Genomic DNA, 25,250 nt, shown 5'->3' with positions numbered 1-25,250 from the left:
AAATGCGCATCGGCTCAGCTGTGCGCTGTCAATAGAAATATTATCATGTATTAACAACCTGTGTATACCAGAATATTAGGAAGGGTTATTTGTTAGACTAATAGATACATGCTGGCAAAATATATATAGAAGATAGGAGGGTTTGCTCTCAGTACTAGCCACTTGCCTGCAATCAATTCTACCATACATACCAGAGGGGTAACTCTTAATGGGTACCTGTGCTGCATGGCAATACCAGCCAGACTTCGCAGGCAGTAACAGGGACCTGAATTGTTATATGTGTATATGGGAAATCCAAACAAGCTATTTATATCTTTGAAAATTCTGACATGCTTGATTTACTGTGAACACATATCACTGGGATAACAACTAACAGTGATCATGTAATAATATAACCATCTATTTGGAAACTACATAGGTTTGGATTAACTGTTCATCTATGATAGCATACTTGCAGTAGTATTTAAACGTATATATAAATCCTATAGAAGATTGCATATAAACTAAGATCGCTTGTTTGAAGCTCTCCAATATACACTAAGGTGTTCTTTATGAGTGCATGTTTGTGCCGCGGTGCAATACCAACTTGATACTGAGATAATAACAGGTCCTGTAAATGGTCACATTAAGATATAAGAGAATAAAATAAACCATCTATATCTCTCAAAAATCTGGCATGCTCCCCCCTGTTTTATTGTGAACATATATCACTGGAACCATACAGGGGTCATAAAAGGATGAAATCACCAACTCGAGATTCATATGTGCTTGAATTAGCTGCACATGTTTAAACAGCAATTTTTGCAGCAGCATTAATATGCATACATTTACTTAATATTCCCCTCTTATAGAATTTCATAAAGAGGTGTCTAAGCAGGCTTATTCTTAAAACAGCACAGTACTAAATTGCAATCTTCATCCTAGGTATTGCTGTGATAGCAGGATACCAATTTGGGAGTAGTGGCTAGTGAGCATACATTCCAACAGGGGTAATTTATAATACCCAATATCAAATTACCATTTGTTAGCGTGCAATCATATACCGGCATTACTGAAGGCAACAACAGCCTTAAATTTGTAGATAAATAGACAGACAAACTGTCATCCGGATATATGCAGTGTTGTTTCTAACATTCTTGTTGCATTACCATATAGCAACAAATGTTGCACTTTGATCCATAAAACTGAGAATGTACTAGAATTGTTACAACACTGATACATTTTATAACCCTGAACAAACATCACTGGCCAAAAGGAGTCAGTGGTTGTTTCAATAAATTAAACAAATCATTTGACAATCTCTCTAATCACAGGCATTTATTGATTTATAAATCAAGACAGCGTATCAGCATGTTTTTAAATTCACCTCTATACACACAAATGTAATTTTTTCTTGCACGTTATTCTGTCTCTATTGTTTTAATATTTCACTTCAGTTGTCCCCTTTGTTATAAGGTGGACATATAATACATCATATGTGATAATAATAAAGGCACTTACATCACATATGGGTATTGAGAATCTTTTTCCAAGTTTATATTATTTCTATTAAAATATTTGAATAAAGTACATTTGCTATGAAAAAAGAACTTAGGGAATGAGTGCTGCTATATAAAGTTGATTTGCTTTTTTTCTTTCTCTACATATTCATATATTCAGATCAACAAGCAGCACCACTTGAATACAATTGCGCTGAAATATTTATCAGCACAATATGTTATACAGGTTGAGTCTCCCTTATCCAAACTGCTTGGGACCAGAGGTATTTTGGATATGGGATTTTTCCGTATTTTGGAATAATTGCATACCATAATGAGATATCATGGTGATGGGGCCTAAATCTAAGCACAGAATGCATTTATGTTACATATACACCTTATACACACAGCCTGAAGGTAATTTTAGCCAATATTTTTTATAATTTTGTGCATTAAACAAAGTGTGTGTACATTCACACAATTCATTTATGTTTCCTATACACCTTATACACACAGCCTGAAGGTCATTGAATACAATATTTTTAATAACTTTGTGTATTAAACAAAGTTTGTGTACATTGAGCCATCAAAAAACAAAGGTTTCACAATCTCACTCTCGCTCAAAAAAGTCAGTATTTCGGAATATTCCGTATTTCGGAATATTTGGATATGGGATACTCAACCTGTATTATAAATATTCCCTATAAAGGATCACTAATGTATAATCTGGTGCGGGAGTTCCTCTAACTTGAAATTAATGGTCCGCAGTCAGCGTGTGCAACGCTCAAAAGTAACAAAAATGTTTTGTTTTTTGTTTTTTTTTATTTACAAAGACGTTGAGCTATTCACATTGTTTATACATGGTAACTGGATGCTTTCACAAGCTGACTATGGGGGTCATTCCGAGTTGTTCGCTCGCAAGCTGCTTTTAGCAGCTTTGCACACGCTAAGCCGCCGCCTACTGGGAGTGAATCTTAGTTTATCAAAATTGCGAACGAAAGATTAGCAGAATTGCGAATAGACACTTCTTAGCAGTTTCTGAGTAGCTCCAGACTTACTCGGCATCTGCGATCAGTTCAGTGCTTGTCGTTCCTGGTTTGACGTCACAAACACACCCAGCGTTCGCCCAGACACTCCTCCGTTTCTCCAGCCACTCCTGCGTTTTTCCCAGAAACTGTAGCGTTTTTTCGCACACACCCATAAAACGGCCAGTTTCCGCCCAGAAACACCCACTTCCTGTCAATCACATTACGATCACCAGAACGAAGAAAAAACCTCGTAATGCCGTGAGTAAAAAACCTTACTGCATAGCAAATTTACTTGGCGCAGTCGCACTGCGGACATTGCGCATGCGCATTAGCGACTAATCGCTCCATTGCGAGAAAAAATTAACGAGCGAACAACTCGGAATGACCCCCTATGTTCTATTGACTTTTTACTTAGCTTATTTGTGTTATCTAATTATCCACCTACATTGTTGCAACATATGTTTTCACTGTTACAATATATATTAGTGTTATCAAGTTTATTCTTGTTGACCGAGCAATGGTAAGTACGTGGTTGGCGGTTTCTATTATTATATTGTTCCTATTGTGATCTGTTATTTATTTTTTATGTTTGTTCTCTCTCTCTCTCTCTCTCTCTCTCTCTCTCTCTCTCTCTCTCTCTCTCTCTCTCTCTCTAAATCTGTAAGCACCCTCAGTATTAATTTTCTCCTTGTAGCTTTTTGGGGTTGGCCACCCCTTTCTGATGATTATCACTATCCAAGGCTTAGTATATCTGCCCCAATATGTTGTATAATTTCAAAATGAAAACATCATGTTTAGATACAAAACAAAGTTAATTATTATTTCCAGGTTATTCTTGGTATAATATCACCCATTTTATCCATTTTAGTAAATTACACCCATATTGGCAATAATGGTTTGCTTACATTGGGGGGTATCCAATTACCAGTGATAATTTTTCGGCCGAAAAAAAACCCAAGTGGCTTTAATTGCAATTTTAGCCCAATGGTCATTACTGGAATATCCACTTATAGCCTGCTCCCCCCCCCCCAAAAAAAAAAATAATTACCTGTTTTCAGGCGAAAATATATAAGGTCCGGGATAAGTTCCCGCACCCATGTGTTTTCGCTACAAAACGGGACAGCAAGGGCTGGTTATCAGGGCTAATTAGATACCACCCATTGTTTATAATAAAAAATAAACCAAAAAACAATCATTACTTTATCAGTAATATGCATCTTCCCTTTTATATTACCTACCACCATTGCGATTCATATGAAAGCTAAGAATACTGCTGTACGTTTGTAATCAGTATTTCAAAATGCTTCTTTCTAATCAATGTGATTGCAGTTTGTAGAGTGCTCGCAATCATGCTGTCTCCCCATGTAATGTCCATATGGAGAATGTGTGAATTTGTTTCCCTTGGCATCCTAATACAGACATATGATGGTGTAATGAGTAATATGGAAATATAATTATCATGTTTTTGGCAATTCTCAAAGGAGAGATTTAAATTGTGAAATGTCTTAATAGCTCCATCCTTCCATTGTTTGTAAGGGTTCAACTGTTAGTAGTTTAAAATTGATGTATGTATTGACTTAATAGTGACATATATATACTTAATCCTTTCAAACATTTCATTCTTCAAATACAGTACAGATAAGTGTGGAATTTGTCTTTCTTAAATATGTTTCTCTAATGTCCTAGTGGATGCTGGGGACTCCATAAGGACCATGGGGAATAGACGGGCACCGCAGGAGACAGGGCACTTTAAGAAAGAATTTGGATAGCGGTGTGCTTTGGCTCCTCCCTCTATGTCCCTCCTCCAGACCTCAGTTTGAATCTGTGCCCGGACGAGCTGGGTGCTACTTAGTGAGCTCTCCTGAGCTTACTATAAGAAAGTATTTTGTTAGGTTTTTTTATTTTCAGAAAGATCTGCTGGCAACAGACTCTCTGCAGCGTGGGACTGAGGGGAGAGAAGCAGCCCTACTCACTGAAGATAGGTCCTGCTTCTTAGGCTACTGGACACCATTAGCTCCAGAGGGATCGTACACAGGATCTCACCCTTTGTCGTCCGATCCCGGAGCCGCGCCGCCGTCCCCCTCGCAGAGCCGGAAGACAGAAGCCGGTGACAGAAGCAAGAAAACTTCAAAAGCGGCGGCAGAAGACTCCAGTCTTCAAACTGAGGTAGCGCACAGCACTGCAGCTGTGCGCCATTGCTCCCACATTAAACCCACACACTCCGGTCACTGTAGGGTGCAGGGCGCAGGGGGGGGGGGGCACCCTGGGCAGCAATTAGGAACATCTTGGCAAAAAGTAGCATATATACAGTTGGGCACTGTATATATATATATATGCATGAGCCCCCGCCATTATTTTACACACAAACGCTGAGGGGGCGGGGCTTCTTCCTCAGCACTCACCAGCGCCATTTTCTCTCCACAGCTCCGCTGAGAGGAAGCTCCCAGGGCTCTCCCCTACAGAAACACGGTAGAAAGAGGGTAAAAAGAGAGGGGGGGCACATAAATTAGGCGCAAAAAGCTTTATATACAGCAGCTACTGGGTTAACACTAAGTTACTGTGTGATTCCTGGGTCATATAGCGCTGGGGTGTGTGCTGGCATACTCTCTCTCTGTCTCTCCAAAGGGCCTTGTGGGGGAACTGTCTTCAAAAAGAGCATCCCCTGTATGTGTGTGGTGTGTCGGTACGCTTGTGTTGATATGTTTGACGAGGAAGGCTATGTGGAAGCAGAGCGGGAGCAAATGAATGTGGGGTCGCCGCCGACGGCGCCGACACCTGATTGGATGGATATGTGGAAGGTTTTAAATGATAATGTTAATTCCTTGAATAAAAGGTTGGATAAAGTTGAAACCTTAGGACAGTCAGGGTCTCAGCCCATGCCTGATCCTATGTCGCAGAGGCCGTCAGGGTCTCCGAAGCGCCCACTATCCCAAATTGTTGACACAGACACCGACACGGAGTCTGACTCCAGTGTCTGCTATGATGATGCAAAGTTACAGCCTAAATTGGCTAAAGCTATACGATATATGATTATAGCAATGAAGGAGGTGTTGCACATCACAGAGGAAACCCCAGTCCCTGACAAGAGGGTTCATATGGATGGGGAAAAAGGCAGGAGGTGACCTTTTCCCCTTCACATGAGCTAAATGAGTTATGTGAAAAGGCTTGGAAATCTCCAGATAAAAAACTGCAGATTTCCAAACGGATGCTTATGGCGTATCCTTTCCCGCCAACGGACAGGTTACGCTGGGAATCCTCCCCTAGGGTGGATAAAGCTCTAACACACTTATCCAAGAGGGTAGCCCTGCCGTCACAGGATACGGCCACCCTAAAAGATGCTGCGGATAGAAAGCAAGAGGGTACCCTGAAGTCCATTTATACACATTCAGGTACCTTACTAAGGCCGGCAATTGCGTCGGCCTGGGTGTGTAGTGCTGTAGCAGCATGGACGGATACCTTATCTGAGGAACTGGATACCTTAGACAAGGATACTATAGTAATGACCCTGGGGCATATAAAAGACGCTGTCCTATATATGAGAGATGCTCAAAGAGACATTAGCTAACTGGGCTCTAGAATAATTGCAATGTCGATTTCTGCCAGAGGGGTCCTGTGGACACGGCAAAGGACAGGCGAAGCCGACTCAAAAAGGCACATGGAGGTTTTACCTTACAAGGGTGAGGAATTGTCTGGGGAGGGTCTCTCGGACCTGGTCTCCACAGCTACTGCTGGAAAGTCAAATTTTTTGCCATATGTTCCCTCACAACCTAAGAAAGCACCGTATTACCAAATGCAGTCCTTTCGTTCACAAAAAGGCAAGAAAGTCCGAGGTACGTCCTTTCTTGCCAGAAGCAAGGGTAGAGGAAAGAAGCTGCACAACACAGCTAGTTCCCAGGAACAGAAGTCCTCCCCGGCTTCTACTAAATCCACCGCATGACGCTGGGGCTCCACAGGCGGAGCTAGGCCCGGTCGGGGCGCGTCTCCGAAATTTCAGCCACAAGTGGGTTCACTCCCAGGTGGATCCCTGGGTAATAGAGATTGTGTCTCAGGGATACAAGCTGGAATTCGAGGAGATGCCCCCTCACCGATACCTCAAATCGGCCCTGCCAGCTTCCCCCTTAGAGAGGGAAATTGTGTTAGCTGCAATTCACAAATTGTATCTTCAGCAGGTGGTGGTCAAGGTTCCCCTCCTTCAACAAGGAAAGGGTTATTATTCGACCATGTTTGTGGTTCCGAAACCGGACGGTTCGGTCAGACCCATATTGAATTTAAAATCCCTGAACATATACCTGAAAAGGTTCAAGTTCAAGATGGAATCGCTCAGAGCGGTCATCGCAAGCCTGGAAGGGGGGGATTTTATGGTGTCTCTGGACATATAGGATGCTTACCTTCATGTCCCCATTTATCCACCTCCTCAGGAGTACCTCAGATTTGTGGTACAGGATTGTCATTACCAATTCCAGACGTTGCCGTTTGGTCTCTCCACGGCACCGAGAATTTTTACCAAGGTAATGGCAGAAATGATGGTGCTCCTGCGAAAGCAAGGGGTCACAATTATCCCATACTTGGACGATCTCCTCATAAAGGCGAGGTCCAGAGAGCAGTTGCTGATCAGCGTAGCACGCTCTCGGGAAGTGTTACAACAGCACGGCTGGATTCTGAATATTCCAAAGTCGCAGTTGATTCCTACGACTCGTCTGCCTTTCCTGGGCATGATTCTGGACACAGACCAGAAGAGGGTTTATCTCCCGATGGAGAAGGCTCAGGAGCTCATGACACTGGTCAGAGACCTATTAAAACCAAAACAGGTGTCGGTGCATCTCTGCACGCGAGTCCTGGGAAAGATGGTGGCATCATACGAGGCCATTCCCTTTGGCAGGTTCCATGCGAGGACCTTTCAATGGAATCTGTTGGACAAGTGGTCCGGATCACATCTACAGATGCATCGGCTGATCACCCTATCCCCCAGGGCCAGGGTGTCTCTCCTGTGGTGGCTGCAGAGTGCTCACCTTCTCGAGGGCCGCAGATTCGGCATTCAGGACTGGGTCCTGGTGACCACGGACGCAAGCCTCCGAGGTTGGGGGGCAGTCACACAGGGAAGAAATTTCCAAGGTCTGTGGTCAAGTCAGGAGACTTGCCTTCACATCAATATCCTGGAACTAAGGGCCATATACAACGCCCTAAGTCAAGCGGAGACCCTGCTTCGCGACCAATCGGTGCTGATTCAGTCAGACAACATCACCGTAGTGGCTCATGTAAACCGCCAAGGCGGCACAAGGAGCAGGGTGGCGATGGCGGAAGCCACCAGAATTGTTCGCTGGGCGGAGAATCACGTAAGAGCACTGTCAGCAGTGTTCTTTCCGGGAGTGGACAACTCTGAACAGACTTCCTCAGCAGGCACGACCTCCACCCGGGAGAGTGGGGACTTCATCAAGAAGTCTTCACGCAGATTGCAAGTCGGTGGGAACTGCCACAGGTGGACATGATGGCATCCCGCCTCAACAAAAAGCTACAGAGGTATTGCGCCAGGTCAAGAGACCCTCAGGCGATAGCTGTAGACGCACTAGTGACACCGTGGGTGTTCCAGTCGGTTTATGTATTTCCTCCTCTTCCTCTCATACCCAGGGTGCTGAGAATCATAAGAAAAAGAGGAGTGAGAACAATACTCATTGTTCCGGATTGGCCAAGAAGGACTTGGTATCCAGATCTGCAAGAAATGCTCACAGAGGACCCGTGGCCTCTGCCTCTAAGACAGGACTTGTTGCAACAGGGGCCCTGTCTGTTCCAAGACTTACCGCGGCTGCGTTTGACGGCATGGCGGTTGAACGCCGGATCCTAGCAGAAAAAGGCATTCCGGATGAGGTTATTCCTACGCTGATAAAGGCTAGGAAGGACGTGACGGCTAAACATTATCACCGTATATGGCGAAAATATGTTGCTTGGTGTGAGGCCAGGAATGCCCCTACGGAGGAATTCCAGCTGGGCCGTTTCCTTCACTTCCTACAGTCGGGAGTGACTTTGGGCCTGAAATTGGGTTCCATTAAGGTCCAGATTTCGGCCCTATCCATTTTCTTTCAAAAAGAACTGGCTTCTCTTCCTGAAGTTCAGACGTTTGTAAAGGGAGTGCTGCATATTCATCCCCCTTTTGTGCCTCCAGTGGCACCTTGGGATCTTAACGTGGTGTTGAGATTCCTGAAGTCACACTGGTTTGAGCCACTCAAAACCGTGGAGTTAAAATTTCTCACGTGGAAGGTGGTCATGCTATTAGCCTTGGCTTCAGCTAGGCGTGTGTCAGAATTAGCGGCTTTGTCACATAAAAGCCCCTATCTGGTTTTCCATATGGACAGGGCAGAATTGCGGACCCGTCCACAATTTCTGCCAAAAGTGGTGTCATCTTTTCATATGAACCAACCTATTGTGGTGCCTGTGGCTACTCGTGACTTGGAGGATTCCGAGTTACTAGATGTGGTCAGGGCTTTGAAGGTTTATGTAGCCAGAACGGCTAGAGTCAGGAAAACTGAGTCGCTGTTTATCCTATATGCATCCAACAAGCTGGGTGCTCCTGCTTCAAAGCAAACTATTGCTCGCTGGATCTTTAACACGATTCAGCAGGCTCATTCTGCGGCTGGATTGCCGTTTCCAAAATCAGTAAAAGCCCACTCCACAAGGAAGGTGGGCTCTTCTTGGGCGGCTGCCCGAGGGGTCTCGGCATTACAGCTTTGCCGAGCAGCTACTTGGTCAGGTTCGAACACTTTTGCAAAGTTTTACAAGTTTGATACCCTGGCTGAGGAGGACCTTGTGTTTGCTCATTCGGTGCTGCAGAGTCATCCGCACTCTCCCGCCCGTTTGGGAGCTTTGGTATAATCCCCATGGTCCTTACGGAGTCCCCAGCATCCACTAGGACGTTAGAGAAAATAAGATTTTACTTACCGGTAAATCTATTTCTCTTAGTCCGTAGTGGATGCTGGGCGCCCGTCCCAAGTGCGGACTTCTTCTGCAATACTTGTATATAGTTATTGCTTAAATAAGGGTTATGTTGTGGTTGCATCAGGGTTGATCTGATGCTCCGTTGTTGTTCATACTGTTAACTGGGTAAGTTTATCACAAGTTATACGGTGTGACTGGTATGAGTCTTGCCCTGGATTCCAAAATCCTTTCCTTGTACTGTCAGCTCTTCCGGGCACAGTTTCTCTAACTGAGGTCTGGAGGAGGGACATAGAGGGAGGAGCCAGAGCACACCAGTATCCAAATTCTTTCTTAAAGTGCCCTGTCTCCTGCGGAGCCTGTCTATTCCCCATGGTCCTTACGGAGTCCCCAGCATCCACTACGGACTACGAGAAATAGATTTACCGGTAAGTAAAATCTTATTTTATCTGTTAAACTAAATGCAAACTCATCACTCCTCAGAATCTACACTTTTCTGCTCTAAAATTCCACAAATGAAAGGGAAACTATTGCAAATTTGGAGAATACATGAAAAATATATCTATTCTGTTTTTTTCTTTTTTTATTATTTATATAGCGCCATCCCATGCAGCACTGTATAGAGAATGTTTATTGTTCACACCAGACCTTGCACCCTAATATATACACATACATATTTTAGACAGCAACCAGTATTGCTGCCATTGATTTTATTTGTAGTGTAGGTCTGGAGCATTCTGGGAAACCTTCGCAAACACGACTGAAATTACAAATGCCACATGCAGAATGCCCTAGTCGGAGAGCAAACTTGTCACCCTGGTGCAGTGAGAAAACAATGCACTGTGCATTTCCATTCAGTATTGAATAAGAACTAATGACTTTTGCGAGTTGGGAGTTCCCTGGCTGATCTGTTTCCAGTGGTGAAAATGCTTTGTCGGTTTTAATTTTTTTGGCATTTGTAATGGAGTAAAGTTTGCTTTGCTGAATGCCCTGAATCTGTGAACAGAGTTTTAAAATCTTTGAATATGTAGGCAACTAATCCTCCTAATGATGAAAGATTATGTGATTACAAGCAGGGTAGAACCTGGATACAAAAATATATTCTTATTAGCCAATTGCTGAGAACAAAGAATTGTACATCAGTCTCACAAGTAGAAGTACATTTTAGCCCCAATAACTCTGCCTCATACATCATTAATAATAAAAACAAAAACAGCTAGAACTTAAACAATTAGATGTTCATATTTAACACATACTAGTGCGAAGAAGTATATACAGCTATGTAGTCATAGGTCACACATAGGTAAATGTACAATACACAATTGTTAGAGCACAGGGAACAGTTCTTGTCACCCAATGCAGGCAGAATTTGCAGTTGATTTGCTGATAATGAAATTCTGAAGATGTGGGACAATTTGTTCTTCAGAAACCAGCTATCGTTTTAGAAATAATTCATTTTAAATATTCAAATATTTGATTGTATACATTCATGGCTAATGTGAAAGTGAAGCGTTCCTAAAGCATGCATAAGCATTATTTGTAAAGTCTGTCTCTATGACAATAGAGCACTTATGTTCACTTTAAGTTCAGTAGGTACTTAGAGACTACTCTAAACACTGCAAGTTAAGGTTTCAGGTTGCTCTCAAACATGAATAACATTGGACTTGGGATGGGAAATAATGATTTTCATCTCTTTGGCTACGTGCATTGTTCTAGCTTTAAAAACATTAGTTAAGAACCCAAAATTGACACCAGTATTTATGAGGTATATGCTAACTGCAGAGAGCGTCCTTTAATGGATAAGGAAGGCAGAGTTCAGACTGTAACACCCCCCTTCCCCTTTTCATGTTTTGGTTTTTCAAGTAAACATAATAAAAACATTTTTCAAACACCTCAGGCAGAGAGCTATATAAAATCATCAGGTAAGTGAAACAGACATGCATTAAATTGGGTAATCAGTAGAACTAAAAGTGTTGCATTCTGCTCATTTTTCTGCAGTAACATTGCCGCTTGAGTTTTGTATTAAGGTGGGTACACATTAGACGATATATCATCGATACCGCAGCTAGGAGCAATATATTGTCTAGTGTGTACCCACAATTGCGAATAAGACGCATATTCAGCAAAAAGATGCCCCATGCCAACAGAGCTGCAAGGGACCTGTCAGCGCACTCGCGCCAGGCATTTCCCGCTACGTGGCGTTTTGAGGCTAGATGTATAACAGCACATCTGTATATCATTATGTGTGTACGTGTGACCAGTATATTTTTGCATGGGACATCCCGTCGGCCGCGATCCAGTTCGTGTAATGTGTACCCAGCCTTAGTCTGTCCAGTGCTCATTTAAAGCTCAGTTGCTGGGACTGGATTGTTTCAGTCCTCCAGTGCAGCGAGTTCCTTGCATGATCAGGTTTTGGGTAAGAGCTGGTACAAAAGAGATCTCTTTATTTGCTACAAGTCGATAATATTAATGGCTGAGAGTGCAAAAGTGGATGATGCGTTTAATATGTGCTACTTTCTCCCAGAGGGCAGCAAAATAGTTAACAATAAGGTGCAAAATATCTTCTGAATTGAAGGTTATTAATTTAAATGAAATGTCTGGAGTTCGGTTGTAAGTTAGCACCCATTTCTTTATCAATGTATATATAAAAATATCTCCATTAATCAGTGCATTTTGTTTTTATGCAAGTAGTAGTTTACATTTTGTATTTAATATTTTATGTTGAAAGTAATTGTTACTGATAATAGCTCTGTATTCTTCTCACAGTCAGTCTGTTCGATGTGGGCAGTCTTCTACTATGCACTGTGCAAATGTTTGTGGGAATCCATTGAACTGTGGAGAGCACAACTGTAGTCAGGTGTGTCATGCTGGGAAGTGCCAGCCTTGCCAAGAAAGCATACACCAAGGTAGGAAATGTAGCGTTTGTGTTTTCTACTCAGTCCAAATTTAATTGGAGACTATTAAGCTTGCACATGATAAGGATGTCGGTCTGTTTTTTTTATTTACATCATGAACCTGCAAACATTAATATAGTACCCATTTTGACTGTTATTTGTAAAAAAAAATATTGAAATTCCAATGCTTTTCTATGTTACTGTTTAAGCTATTAAGCGTTCATTGATACATTTTTGGAATAATGCAACTATATATGTGTATACAAATACACATGTATATATAAATATAGGTCGTTCAAAAAGTTCCGCAGCTGTACGGGAAAACGCATGTAAATGTTTTCTTATGGTGTCTGGTGTGCCGTGTCACGTAGTCGCATCTTCATAACTTTCTTGCAAGATACAGTGAACAGTGACCGATACATAACGATGGTGCAAGGATTTGTCAACACGTTGCCAGCAGAGAGAGTGCAGAACATGTGGTTTCCACAGGACAGTGCCACAGTCCATACAGCCAGAAGCACTATAGCTCACGGGGAAGAGTGTTTTTCCACTCACGTGACCAGCGCTGATCTCCAGATTTAACACCCCTCAACTTTTTCTTGTGGGGGCACCTGAAGGATGCTGCCTATGCAACTCACCAGCACAGTATTCCAGAATTGCAGGCTAACATTCAGAACTGTATTGATGCAGTTTCACGGGGAAACTTTGCAAAGGATGCTCAAGAACATGATTAGCCATGTCAATTTGTGTGAATCACAGAATAGCAGCCACTTCCAGGCACTTACTGCAAAATAAAGTTTCCCCATACGGTTGCTTGACTTTTTGAACACACTGTATATGTGTGTCTGTAGATATGGCATATATAATATAATACATACACACACATTCATTAAAATAAGTAAAAAATCCCAGTGCCCTCCTTCCAGGAGCCCAATAATAACAGATACAATTGGAGGCACTCCAGTAATAAATGTAAACAGTCACAAGTATAGTCAACATTTCGATGGTTTATTCCATTGTCATAAGGGTATAAGAGAGAATAACAAACTCACCATTTTATCCCTTCACCACACAATGGGGGATATTCAATTGTTTGAAAAGTCAGTTGAATGTCTGTTTTTACCTATCTAATAGACAGGAAAAACAGACACCCAACCGACTTTTCAAACATTTGAATTCCCCCCAATGTGTGCCGTTGGTATCTGGAGCCTGGAAAACTGCGCCCACAAGTGACGTCATATCCCACTGCCCGTCTCCACAGTAACCGGACAAAACACTAAAAATGTGCAAACAATGATGAACACAGTATATGTATAGAGGTAGAAATATATATAGTAATGGTGCCTCATATTGCACTCAATCAGATAATCATACCAAAGCGATATTAAAAATCCAGAATATATCACAAAGTACACAGAATTAAATCATCCATAAAGAAAGGTTCAATATCAATACATCACCAATTAATATGTGTGTTTATATGTGTATATCTATACAGCGTCCATGGTTTGGCACTCCCCGCTTAAAGACATTACTCCACTTGGTGCCCACACAAGGTTTCCAAATACTTGTTGCAAAGGTGTGGCACTCAAGCTATGTAGATGTACAAATGCACACAAAGGCAAAGATTACATCCGCACCTTTGCAACAAATACATATATATATATATATATATATTAACATACACAGCAATAGTGAGTGAGTGCCCCAATGCTAAAGGTGTGACTAGACCTAGATTAATTGGTCGTCCATCACCCTAGACTCAATATAACGCCTTAGAGTCTATTTAGACATATACTAAATGTTCCAATTTCACACTTTTGTTAATAATTTTAGCATAAAATCAAAAACATGATAACACACTGTCCGTGTTTTGGCAGAAAATCCTCCCAACTTCAAGATCTGTGATCACAATTGTAAGGAAAAACAATGCGTTTAGTCTCTAGCCGACACTTCATCAGAGGTATATCTACAAATGCAGAGTATACAACTTAGACTGTTTACCAGTATGTTAATACAGTTATTAAAAAAACACATACATTCATGTCACCAAGAAACGGGAACAATAATCGCAAATACGTCACAAAATCCAGCTAATATTATAGCAGGAGTGAAGAAAGGAATATGAAGAAACAAGCAGGGAGATAATAAAACAACAAGATGGAAAAACATTAGTGGATGTGAGTGGTCTCATCTATTCCAATAGAGACACATACCTTCAGGCGAAATAAATAGTTTGAATATCAATAGTGTATGTACTGTGAACACTTTGAGCCGGTTAACGAAAAATGTGATTCTTTAGCCATATCAATATAACCGAAATGCGGTCAATTTACCTACAGTCAAAATACCAACAACCATTTACCGATGGGCAGAATCCCGACATGGTCAAAATACTGACATTTAAAATACCAACAAGGTCAAAATACCAACATTAAAAATGTCGACAGGTCAAAAAGTTGAGACAAGTTTTTCATGATTTCTCTTACGTCCTAGAGGATGCTGGGGACTCCGTAAGGACCATGGGGATAGACGGGCTCTGCAGGAGACATGGGCACTTTAAGAAAGACTTTAGGATTTGGGTGTGCACTGGCTCCTCCCTCTATGCCCCTCCTCCTTACCTCAGTTGATTACTGTGCCCAGAGGAGACTGGGTGCTTTTCAGAGGCTCTCCTGAGTTTCTGACAGAAAGTATATTTGTTAGGTTTTTTATTTCAGGGAGCCTGCTGGCAACAGACTCCCTGCATCGTGGGACTGAGGGGAGAGAAGCAGACCTACTTCTGTGAGTTGAAAGGCTCTGCTTCTTAGGCTACTGGACACCATTAGCTCCAGAGGGATCGGTACGCAGGTCTCATCCTCGCCGTCCGTCCCGGAGCCGCGCCGCCGTCCTCCTCACAGAGCTGAAGGTAGAAGCCATGTGAGTATGAGAAGTTAGAAGACATCAGAGGCGGCAGAAGACTTCAATGTTCTTCACTGAGGTAACGCACAGCACTGCAGCTGTGCGCCATTGCTCCCATTCACCTCACATACTGTGTCACTGTAAGGGTGCAGGGCGCGGGGGCGCCCTGGGCAGCAAATAAACCTCTCCTGGCAAAAGATGGGTATATACAGCCGGCCACTGTATATACCTACGAGCCCCCGCCAAAGTTTTGTATTTTAGAGCGGGACAGAAGCCCGCCGCCGAGGGGGCGGGGCTTCTCCCTCAGCACTCACCAGCGCCATTTTTTCTCCACAGCACCGCTGAGAGGAAGCTCCCCGGACTCTCCCCTGCTTAGATCACGGTGACCAGAGGTTTTTAAAGTAGAGGGGGGGGCACATAATTGGCGAATTGAGTATAAAAGCGCTATCTGGGTAAACATAAATATTGTGTTTTTGTCCTGGGTTATTATAGCGCTGGGTGTGTGCTGGCATACTCTCTCTCTGTCTCTCCTAAGGGCCTTGTGGGGGAACTGTCCTCAGATAAGAGGGTGCCCTGAGTGTGTGGTGTGTCGGTACGTGTGTGTCGACATGTCTGAGGTAGAAGGCTTTTCGACGGAGGAGGAGCAAATGAATGTGGTGTCGACGGCGCCGACACCTGACTGGATGGATATGTGGAATGTTTTAAGTGCCAATGTAAATTTATTGCACAAAAGATTGGATAAAGCTGAAGCTAGGGAACAGTCAGGGAGTCAACCCATGCCTGTACCTATGTCGCAAGGACCTTCGGGGTCCCAAAAGAGCCCACTATCCCAAATAGTTGACACGGATACCGACACGGATTCTGACTCCAGTGTCGATTATGATGATGCAAAATTACAGCCAAAGGTGGCTAAATGTATGCGATATATGATTATTGCAATCAAAGATGTTTCTCTGACGTCCTAGTGGATGCTGGGAACTCCGTAAGGACCATGGGGAATAGCGGCTCCGCAGGAGACTGGGCACATCTAAAGAAAGCTTTAGGATCACCTGGTGTGCACTGGCTCCTCCCCCTATGACCCTCCTCCAAGCCTCAGTTAGATTTCTGTGCCCGACGAGAAGGGTGCACACTAGGGGCTCTCCTGAGCTCTTTGTGAAAGTTTTAGTTTAGGTTTATTATTTTCAGTGAGACCTGCTGGCAACAGGCTCACTGCATCGAGGGACTAAGGGGAGAAGAAGCGAACTCACCTGCGTGCAGAGTGGATTGGGCTTCTTAGGCTACTGGACATTAGCTCCAGAGGGACGATCACAGGTTCAGCCTGGATGGGTCACCGGAGCCGCGCCGCCGTCCCCCTTACAGAGCCAGAAGAGCGAAGAGGTCCGGAAAAATCGGCGTCAGAAGACGATCCTGTCTTCAGATAAGGTAGCGCACAGCACCGCAGCTGTGCGCCATTGCTCTCAGCACACTTCACACTCCGGTCACTGAGGGTGCAGGGCGCTGGGGGGGGGCAGCGCCCTGAGACGCAATAAATCGATAAAAAAACCTTATATGGCTAAAATAAATGCATCACATATAACTCCTGGGCTATATGGATGCATTTAACCCCTGCCAAAACATACAGAAAAAGGATGATAAGGACGCCGAGAAAGGGGCGGAGCCTATCTCCTCAGCACACTGGCGCCATTTTCCCTCACAGCTCAGTTGGAGGGAAGCTCCCTGGCTCTCCCCTGCAGTCACTACACTACAGAAAGGGGTTAAAAAAGAGAGGGGGGCACAAATTAGGCGCAGTATATAACAATACAGCAGCTATAAAGGGAAAAACACTTATATAAGGTTATCCCTGTATATATATAGCGCTCTGGTGTGTGCTGGCAAACTCTCCCTCTGTCTCCCCAAAGGGCTAGTGGGGTCCTGTCCTCTATCAGAGCATTCCCTGTGTGTGTGCTGTGTGTCGGTACGTTGGTGTCGACATGTATGAGGAGAAAAATGATGAGGAGACGGAGTAGAGTGTCTGAAATTGTGTTGTCACCCCCTAGGGGGTCGACACCTGAGTGGATGTACTGTTGAAATTGCGTGACAGTGTCAGCTTTGTATAAAAGACAGTGGTTGACATGAGACAGCCGGCTACTCAGCTTGTGCATGTCCAGACGTCTCATACAGGGGCCCTAAAGCGCCCGTTACCTCAGATACAGACGCCGACAGGGGTACTGACTCCTGTGTCGACGGTGAAGAGACAACCGTGATTTCCAATAGGGCCACACATTGCATGATTGAGGCAATGGAAAAAGTTTACACTTTTCTGATAATATGAATACCACCAAAAAAAGGGGTATTATGTTTGGTGAGGAAAAACTTCCTGTAGTTTTCCTGAATCTGAGAAATAAAATGAGGTGTGTGATGATGCGTGGGTTTCCCCCCGATAACAATTGATATTTTCTAAAAAGTTATTGGCAGTATACCTTTTCCCGCCAGAGGTTAGGGTGCGTTGGGAAACACCCCCTAGGGTGGATAAAGCGCTCACACGCTTGTAAAAACAAGGGCTCTACCCTCTCCTGAGATGGCCGCCCTTAAGGATCCTGCTGATAGAAAGCAGGAGCGTATCCTAAAATGTATTTACACACATACTGGTGTTATACTGCGACCAGCAATCGCCTCAGCCTGGATGTGCAGTGCTGGGTTGGCGTGGTCGGATTCCCTGACTGGAAATATGATATCCTAGATAAGGACAGTATATTATTGCTTATAGAGCAATTAAAAGATGCATTTCTATATATGCAGGATGCACAGCGGAATATTTGCCGACTGGCATCAAGTATAAGTGCGTTGTCCAATTATTCCAGTAAAGTGGTCAGGTGATGCGGATTCCAAACGGCATTTGGAAGTATTGCCTTAAAAGAGGGGATGTACCCCAGGTCGCCTCTCAAAATAAGACGCCGTATTATCAGGCGCAGTCCTGGTTGGCAAGCGGACAAAAGGGTTCCTCTTTTCTGCTCGTGACAGAGGGAGAGGAAAATGGCTGCAGAGATCAGCCAGTTCCAAGGAACAGAAACCCTTTTCCGCCGCTGCCAAGCCCTCAGTATGACGCTAGGGCTTTACAAATTCAGGCACGGTGGGGTCCCGTTCTCAATGAATTTCAGTGCGCAGTGGGCTCACTCGCAAGTAGACCCCTGGATCCTTCAGATAATATTTCAGGGGTACAAATTGGAATTCGAGACGTATTCCCCTCGCCGTTTCCAAAAGTCTGTTTTACCGACGTCTCCCGCTGACAGGGAGGCAGTTTTGGAAGCCATTCACAAGCTGTATTCCCAGCAGGTGATAATCAAGGTACCCCTCCTGCAACAGGGAACGGGGTATTATTCCACACTATTGTGGTACCGAAGCCAGACGGCTCGGTGAGACCGATTTTAAAATCTAAAATCTAAAATCTTTGAACACTTGCATACAGAGGTTCAAATTCAAAATTGAGTCACTCAGAGCAGTGATTGCAAACCTGGAAGAAGGGGACTACATGATGTCTCGGGACATCAAGGAGGCTTACCTTCATGTCAAAATTTACCCTTCTCACCAAGGGTATTTCAGGTTATGGTACAGAACTGTATCAGTTCGGACGCTGCCGTAGGGATGGTCCACGACACCCCGGGTCTTTACTGAAGTAATGACCGAAATGATGATATTCCTTCGAAGGAAGGGAATTTTAGTTATCCTTTACTTGGACGATTCCCTGATAAAGGTAAGATCCAGGGAACAGTTGGAGATCGGTGTAGCACTATATCAGGTAGTGTTGCGGCAGCACGATTGGATTTTCAATATTCCAAAAATCGCAGCTGGTTCCGACGACTTGTCTTCTGTTCCTAGGGATGATTCTGGACATAGTCCAGAAAGAAGGTGCTTCTCCTGGAAGAGAAAGCCAGGGAGTTATCCGAGCTAGTCAGGAACCTCCTAAAACCGAACCAAGTCTCAGTGCATCAATGCACAAGGGTTCTGGGTAAAAATGGTGGCTTCCTACGAAGCAATCCCATTCGGCAGATTCCACGCACAGTGAAACCTTCTGGACAAATGGTCCGGGTCGCATCTTCAGATGCTTCAGCGGATAACCCTGTCACCAGGGACAAGGGTATCCCTCCTGTGGTGGTTGCAGAGTGCTCATCTTCTAGAGGGCCGCAGATTCGGCATTCGGGACTGGGTCCTGGTGGCCACGGATGCCAGCCTGCGAGGCTGGGGAGCAGTCACACAGGGAAGGAATTTCCAGGGCTTATGGTCAAGCCTGGAGACATCTCTTCATATAAACATTCTGGAACTAAGGGCCATTTACAATGCCCTAAGTCAAGCGAAACCCCTGCTTCAGGGTCAGGCGGTATTGATCCAATCGGACAACATCACGTCAGTCGCCCACGTAAACAGACAGGGCGGCACGAGAAGCAGGAGGGCAATGGCAGAAGCTGCAAGGATTTTCGCTGGGCGGAAAATCATGTGATAGCACTGTCAGCAGTGTTCATTCCGGGAGTGGACAACTGGGAAGCAGACTTCCTCAGCAGACACGACCTTCACCCGGGAGAGTGGGGACTTCACCCAGAAGTCTTCCACCTGATTGTAAACCGTTGGGAAAAACAAAAGGTGGACATAATGGCGTCCCGTCTAAACAAAAAACTAGACAGATATTGCGCCAGGTCAAGGGACCCTCAGGCAATAGCGGTGGACGCTCTGGTAACACCGTGGGTGTACCAGTCAGTGTATGTGTTCCCTCCTCTGCCCCTCATACCAAAAGTACTGAGAATCATAAGAAGGAGAGGAGTAAGAACTATACTCGTGGTTCCGGATTGGCCAAGAAGGACTTGGTATCCGGAACTTCAAGAGATGCTCACGGACGAACCGTGGCCTCTACCTCTAAGGAAGGACCTGCTCCAGCAAGGGCCTTGTCTGTTCCAAGACTTACCGCGGCTGCGTTTGACGGCATGGCGGTTGAACGCCGGATCCTGAAGATCCCTACCCTGGTCAAGGCCAGGAAAGACGTAACCGCAAAACATTATCACCGCATTTGGCGAAAATATGTTGCGTGGGGTGAGGCCAAGAAGGCCCCTACAGAGGAATTTCAACTGGGTCGTTTCCTCCATTTCCTGCAAACAGGACTGTCTATGGGCCTAAAATTAGGGTCCATTAAGGTTCAAATTTCGGCCCTGTCGATTTTCTTCCAAAAAGAACTGGCTTCAGTGCCTGAAGTTCAGACATTTGTAAAAGGGGTACTGCATATACAGTCTCCTTTTGTGCCTCCAGTGGCACCTTGGGAATCTCAATGTTGTGTTGAGTTTCCTAAAGTCACATTGGTTTGAACCACTCACCACTGTGGACTTAAAATATCTCACATGGAAGTGACGAGTTAGCCCTGGTTTCAGCCAGGCGGGTGTCAGAATTGGCGGCTTTATCATATAAAAGCCCTTACTTAATATTTCATTCTGAAAGGGCAGAATTGAGGACTCGTCCTCAAATTTTCTACCTAAGGTGGTTTCTGCATTTCACATGAACCAACCTATTGTGGTACCTGCGGCTACTAAGGACTTGGAGGATTCCAAGTTGCTTGACGTGGTCAGGACCCTGAAAATACATGTTTCCAGGACGGCTGGAGTCAGAAAATCTGACTCGCTGTTTATCCTGTATGCACCCAACAAACTGGGTGCTTCTGCTTCTAAGCAGACGATTGCTCGTTGGATTTGTAGTACAATTCAGCTTGCACATTCTGTGGCAGGCCTGCCACAGCCAAAAATCTTAAAATGCCCACTCCACAAGGAAGGTGGGCTCATCTTGGGCAGCTGCCCGAGGGGTCTCGGCTTTACAACTTTGCCGAGCAGTTACTTGGTCAGGAGCAAATACGTTTGTAAAATTCTACAAATTTGATATCTTGGCTGAGGAGGACCTGGAGTTCTCTCATTCGGTGCTGCAGAGTCATCCGCACTCTCCCGCCCGTTTTGGGAGCTTTGGTATAATCCCCATGGTCCTTACGGAGTTCCCAGCATCCACTAGGACGTCAGAGAAAATAAGAATTTACTTACCGATAATTCTATTTCTCGTAGTCCGTAGTGGATGCTGGGCGCCCATCCCAAGTGCGGATTGTCTGCAATACTGGTACATAATTATTGTTACCAAAAAATTTGGGTTATTGTTGTAGTGAGCCATCTTTTCTAGAGGCTCCTCTATTATCATGCTGTTAACTGGGTTCAGATCACAAGTTGTACAGTGTGATTGGTGTGGCTGGTATGAGTCTTACCCGGGATTCAAAATCCTTCCTTATTGTGTACGCTCGTCCGGGCACAGTATCCTAACTGAGGCTTGGAGGAGGGTCATAGGGGGAGGAGCCAGTGCACACCAGGTGATCCTAAAGCTTTCTTTAGATGTGCCCAGTCTCCTGCGGAGCCGCTATTCCCCATGGTCCTTACGGAGTTCCCAGCATCCACTACGGACTACGAGAAATAGAATTATCGGTAAGTAAATTCTTATTTTTGCATATCACAGAGGAACCCCCTGTCCCTGACACGCGGGTACACATGTATAAGGGAAAGAAAACTGAGATAAATTCCCCCCCCTCACATGAGCTGAACGAGTTATGTGAAAAAGCTTGGGAATCTGCAGACAAGAAACTGCAGATTCCCAAAAGGATTCTTATGGCGTATCCTTTCCCGCCAACGGACAGGATACGGTGGGAATCATCCCCTAGGGTGGACAAATCTTTGACACGCTTATCCAAAAAGGTAGCGTTGCCTTCCCAAGATACGGCTACCCTCAGGGATCCTGCTGATCGCAAGCCGGAGGTTACCCTGAAGTCCATTTATACACATTCAGGTACCTTACTCAGACCGGCTATTGCGTCGGCATGGGTGTGTAGTGCTGTAGCAGCATGGACAGATACCTTATCAGCGGAATTTGATACCCTGGATAAGGATACCATCCTATTGACCCTAGGACATATAAAAGATGCTGTCTTATATATGAGAGATGCACAAAGAGACATTGGTCTATTGGGTTCGAGAATCAACGCTATGTCGATCTCGGCTAGAAGAGTCCTTTGGACCCGACAATGGACAGGTGATGCCGACTCAAAAAGGCATATGGAGGTTCTACCTTACAAGGGTGAGGAATTGTTTGGGGAAGGTCTCTCGGATCTGGTCTCCACTGCTACGGCAGGCAAATCTAATTTTTTACCTTCTATTCCCTCACAACCTAAAAAAGCACCGCATTATCAAATGCAGTCCTTTCGATCAAATAGAAACAAGAAAGGCCGTGGATCGTCCTTTCTTGCCAGAGGTGCACAACACAGCTGCACAACACAGCTAGTTCCCAGGAACAGAAGTCCTCCCTGGCCTCTGCAAAATCCACCGCATGACGCTGGGGCTTCACTAAGGGAGTCCGCCCCAGTGGGGGCACGTCTTCGAATTTTCAGCCACATCTGGGCCCACTCACAGGTGGATCCCTGGGCAATAGAAATTGTTTCCCTTGGTTACAAACTGGAATTCGAAGAGGTGCCTCCTCGCCGGTTTTTCAAATCGGCTCTGCCAACGTCTCCTCAAGAATGGGAGATAGTGTTAAATGCAATTGACAAATTGTATCTTCAACAGGTGGTGGTCAAGGTTCCCCCGCTTCAACAGGGCAGGGGATATTACTCAACCCTGTTTGTGGTCCCGAAACCGGACGGTTTGGTCAGACCCATTTTAAATTTAAAATCCCTGAACTTATACTTGAAAAGGTTAAAATTCAAGATGGAATCGCTCAGGGCAGTCATCGCCAGCCTGGAAGGGGGAGATTTTATGGTATCTCTGGACATAAAGGATGCATACCTTCATGTTCCCATATATCCACCTCATCAGGCGTACCTGAGATTTGCGGTACAGGATTGTCATTACCAATTTCAGATGTTGCCGTTTGGGCTTTCCACGGCCCCGAGAATTTTCACCAAGGTAATGGCGGAAATGATGGTGCTCCTGCGCAAGCAAGGTGTCACAATTATCCCATACTTGGACGATCTCCTCATAAAAGCGAGATCAAGAGAACAATTACTGAACAGCGTGTCACTTTCACTGAAGGTGTTACAGCAACACGGCTGGATTCTCAATATCCCGAAGTCGCAGCTGGTTCCTACGACTCGTCTACCCTTCTTGGGCATGATTCTGGATACGGACCAGAAAAGGGTGTATATCTGCCGATAGAATAGGCTCAAGAACTCGTGACTTTGGTCAGGAACCTATTGAAACCAAAACAGGTGTCAGTGCATCACTGCACGCGAGTCCTGGGAAAGATGGTGGCATCTTACGAGGCCATTCCATTCGGCAGGTTCCATGCACGAACCTTCCAATGGGACCTACTGGACAAATGGTCCGGGTCGCATCTACAAATGCATCGGTTGATCACCCTGTCCCCCAGGGCCAGGGTGTCTCTCCTGTGGTGGCTGCAGAGTGCTCACCTTCTAGAGGGCCGCAGATTCGGCATTCAGGACTTGGGTCCTGGTAATCACGGACGCGAGCCTCCGAGGTTGGGGTGCAGTCACACAAGGAAGGAACTTCCAGGGTCTTTGGTCAAGTCAGGAGACTTGTCTTCACATCAACGTCCTGGAGCTAAGGGCCATATTCAACGCCCTTCGTCAAGCGGAGACTTTGCTTCGCGACTTACCAGTTCTGATCCAGTCAGACAACATCACCGCAGTAGCTCATGTAAACCGCCAGGGCGGCACAAAGAGCAGAGTGGCAATGGCGGAAGCCACAAAGATTCTACGCTGGGTGGAAAACCATGTAAGCGCCCTATCAGCAGTGTTCATTCCGGGAGTGGACAACTGGGAAGCAGACTTCCTCAGCAGGCACGACCTGCATCCGGGAGAGTGGGGACTTCATCAGGAAGTCTTCACACAGATTGCAAGCCAGTAGGGCCTGCCCCAGATAGACATGATGGCGCCCTGCCTAAACAAAAAACTGCAAAGGTATTGCACCAGGTCAAGAGACCCTCAGGCGGTAGCGGTGGACGCACTAGTGACACCGTGGGTGTTCCACTCAGTATATGTTTTTCCTCCTCTTCCTCTCATCCCAAAGGTGTTGAGATTAATAAGAAAAGGAGGATTTCGGACAATTCTCATTGTTCCAGATTGGCCACGAAGGGCCTGGTACCCGGAATTGCAGGAGATGCTCACAGAAGATCCGTGGCCTCTAAGACAGGACTTGTTGCAACAGGGGCCCTGTCTGTTCCAAGACTTACCGCGGCTGCGTTTGACGGCATGGCGGTTGAACGCCGGATCCTAGCGGAAAAGGGCATTCCGGATGAGGTCATTCCTACTCTGATAAAGGCTAGGAAGGATGTGACAGCTAGACATTATCACCGTATATGGCGTAAATATGTTGCTTGGTCATTTCCTTCACTTTCTACAAACTGGAGTGATTTTGGGCCTAAAATTAGGCTCCATTAAGGTTCAGATTTCGGCATTGTCCATTTTCTTTCAAAAAGAATTGGCTTCACTTCCAGAAATACAAACGTTTGTAAAGGGAGTGCTTCATATTCAGCCTCCTTTTGTACCTCCGGTGGCGCCTTGGGACCTTAACGTGGTTTTGAGTTTCCTTAAGTCGCACTGGTTTGAACCACTTCAGACAGTAGAGTTAAAATATCTCACTTGGAAGGTGGTCATGTTGTTGGCCTTAGCTTCAGCTAGGCGAGTGTCAGAATTGGCGGCTTTGTCTCACAAAAGCCCCTATCTAGTTTTCCATATGGATAGGGCGGAATTGCGGACCCGTCCTCAAGTCTTGCCTAAGGTGGTGTCATCCTTTCATATGAACCAACCTATTGTGGTGCCGGTGGCTACACGAGACTTGGAGGATTCCGAGTATCTGGATGTAGTCAGGGCTTTGAAAATTTACGTGGCTAGGACGGCCAAAGTCAGGAAAACTGAAGCGCTGTTTATCCTGTATGCAGCCAACAAGGTTGGCGCTCCTGCGTCAAAGCAGACTATTGCTCGCTGGATCTGTACCACGATTCAGCAGGCGCATACGACGGCTAGATTGCCG

At 45.0% G+C, this 25,250-nt stretch overlaps 1 protein-coding gene across 1 annotated transcript in view; it reads left to right on the top strand.

The window, feature by feature from the left end:
• Nucleotides 1-25,250, top strand: part of NFX1 (nuclear transcription factor, X-box binding 1) — a 290,477-nt gene that overhangs the window by 114,454 nt on the left and 150,773 nt on the right. Inside the window, exon 7 of the mRNA XM_063922914.1 lies at nucleotides 12,197-12,336. Coding sequence (XP_063778984.1) covers nucleotides 12,197-12,336 — 140 coding nt within the window. The remainder of the gene's footprint in view (nucleotides 1-12,196; nucleotides 12,337-25,250) is intronic.

Source organism: Pseudophryne corroboree, chromosome 5 (assembly GCF_028390025.1).
Source record: "Pseudophryne corroboree isolate aPseCor3 chromosome 5, aPseCor3.hap2, whole genome shotgun sequence".
NCBI classification, from domain to species: domain Eukaryota; kingdom Metazoa; phylum Chordata; class Amphibia; order Anura; family Myobatrachidae; genus Pseudophryne; species Pseudophryne corroboree.
Note: the sequence above shows the minus strand (reverse complement) of the source record. Positions and strands in the feature narration are given on the sequence as shown.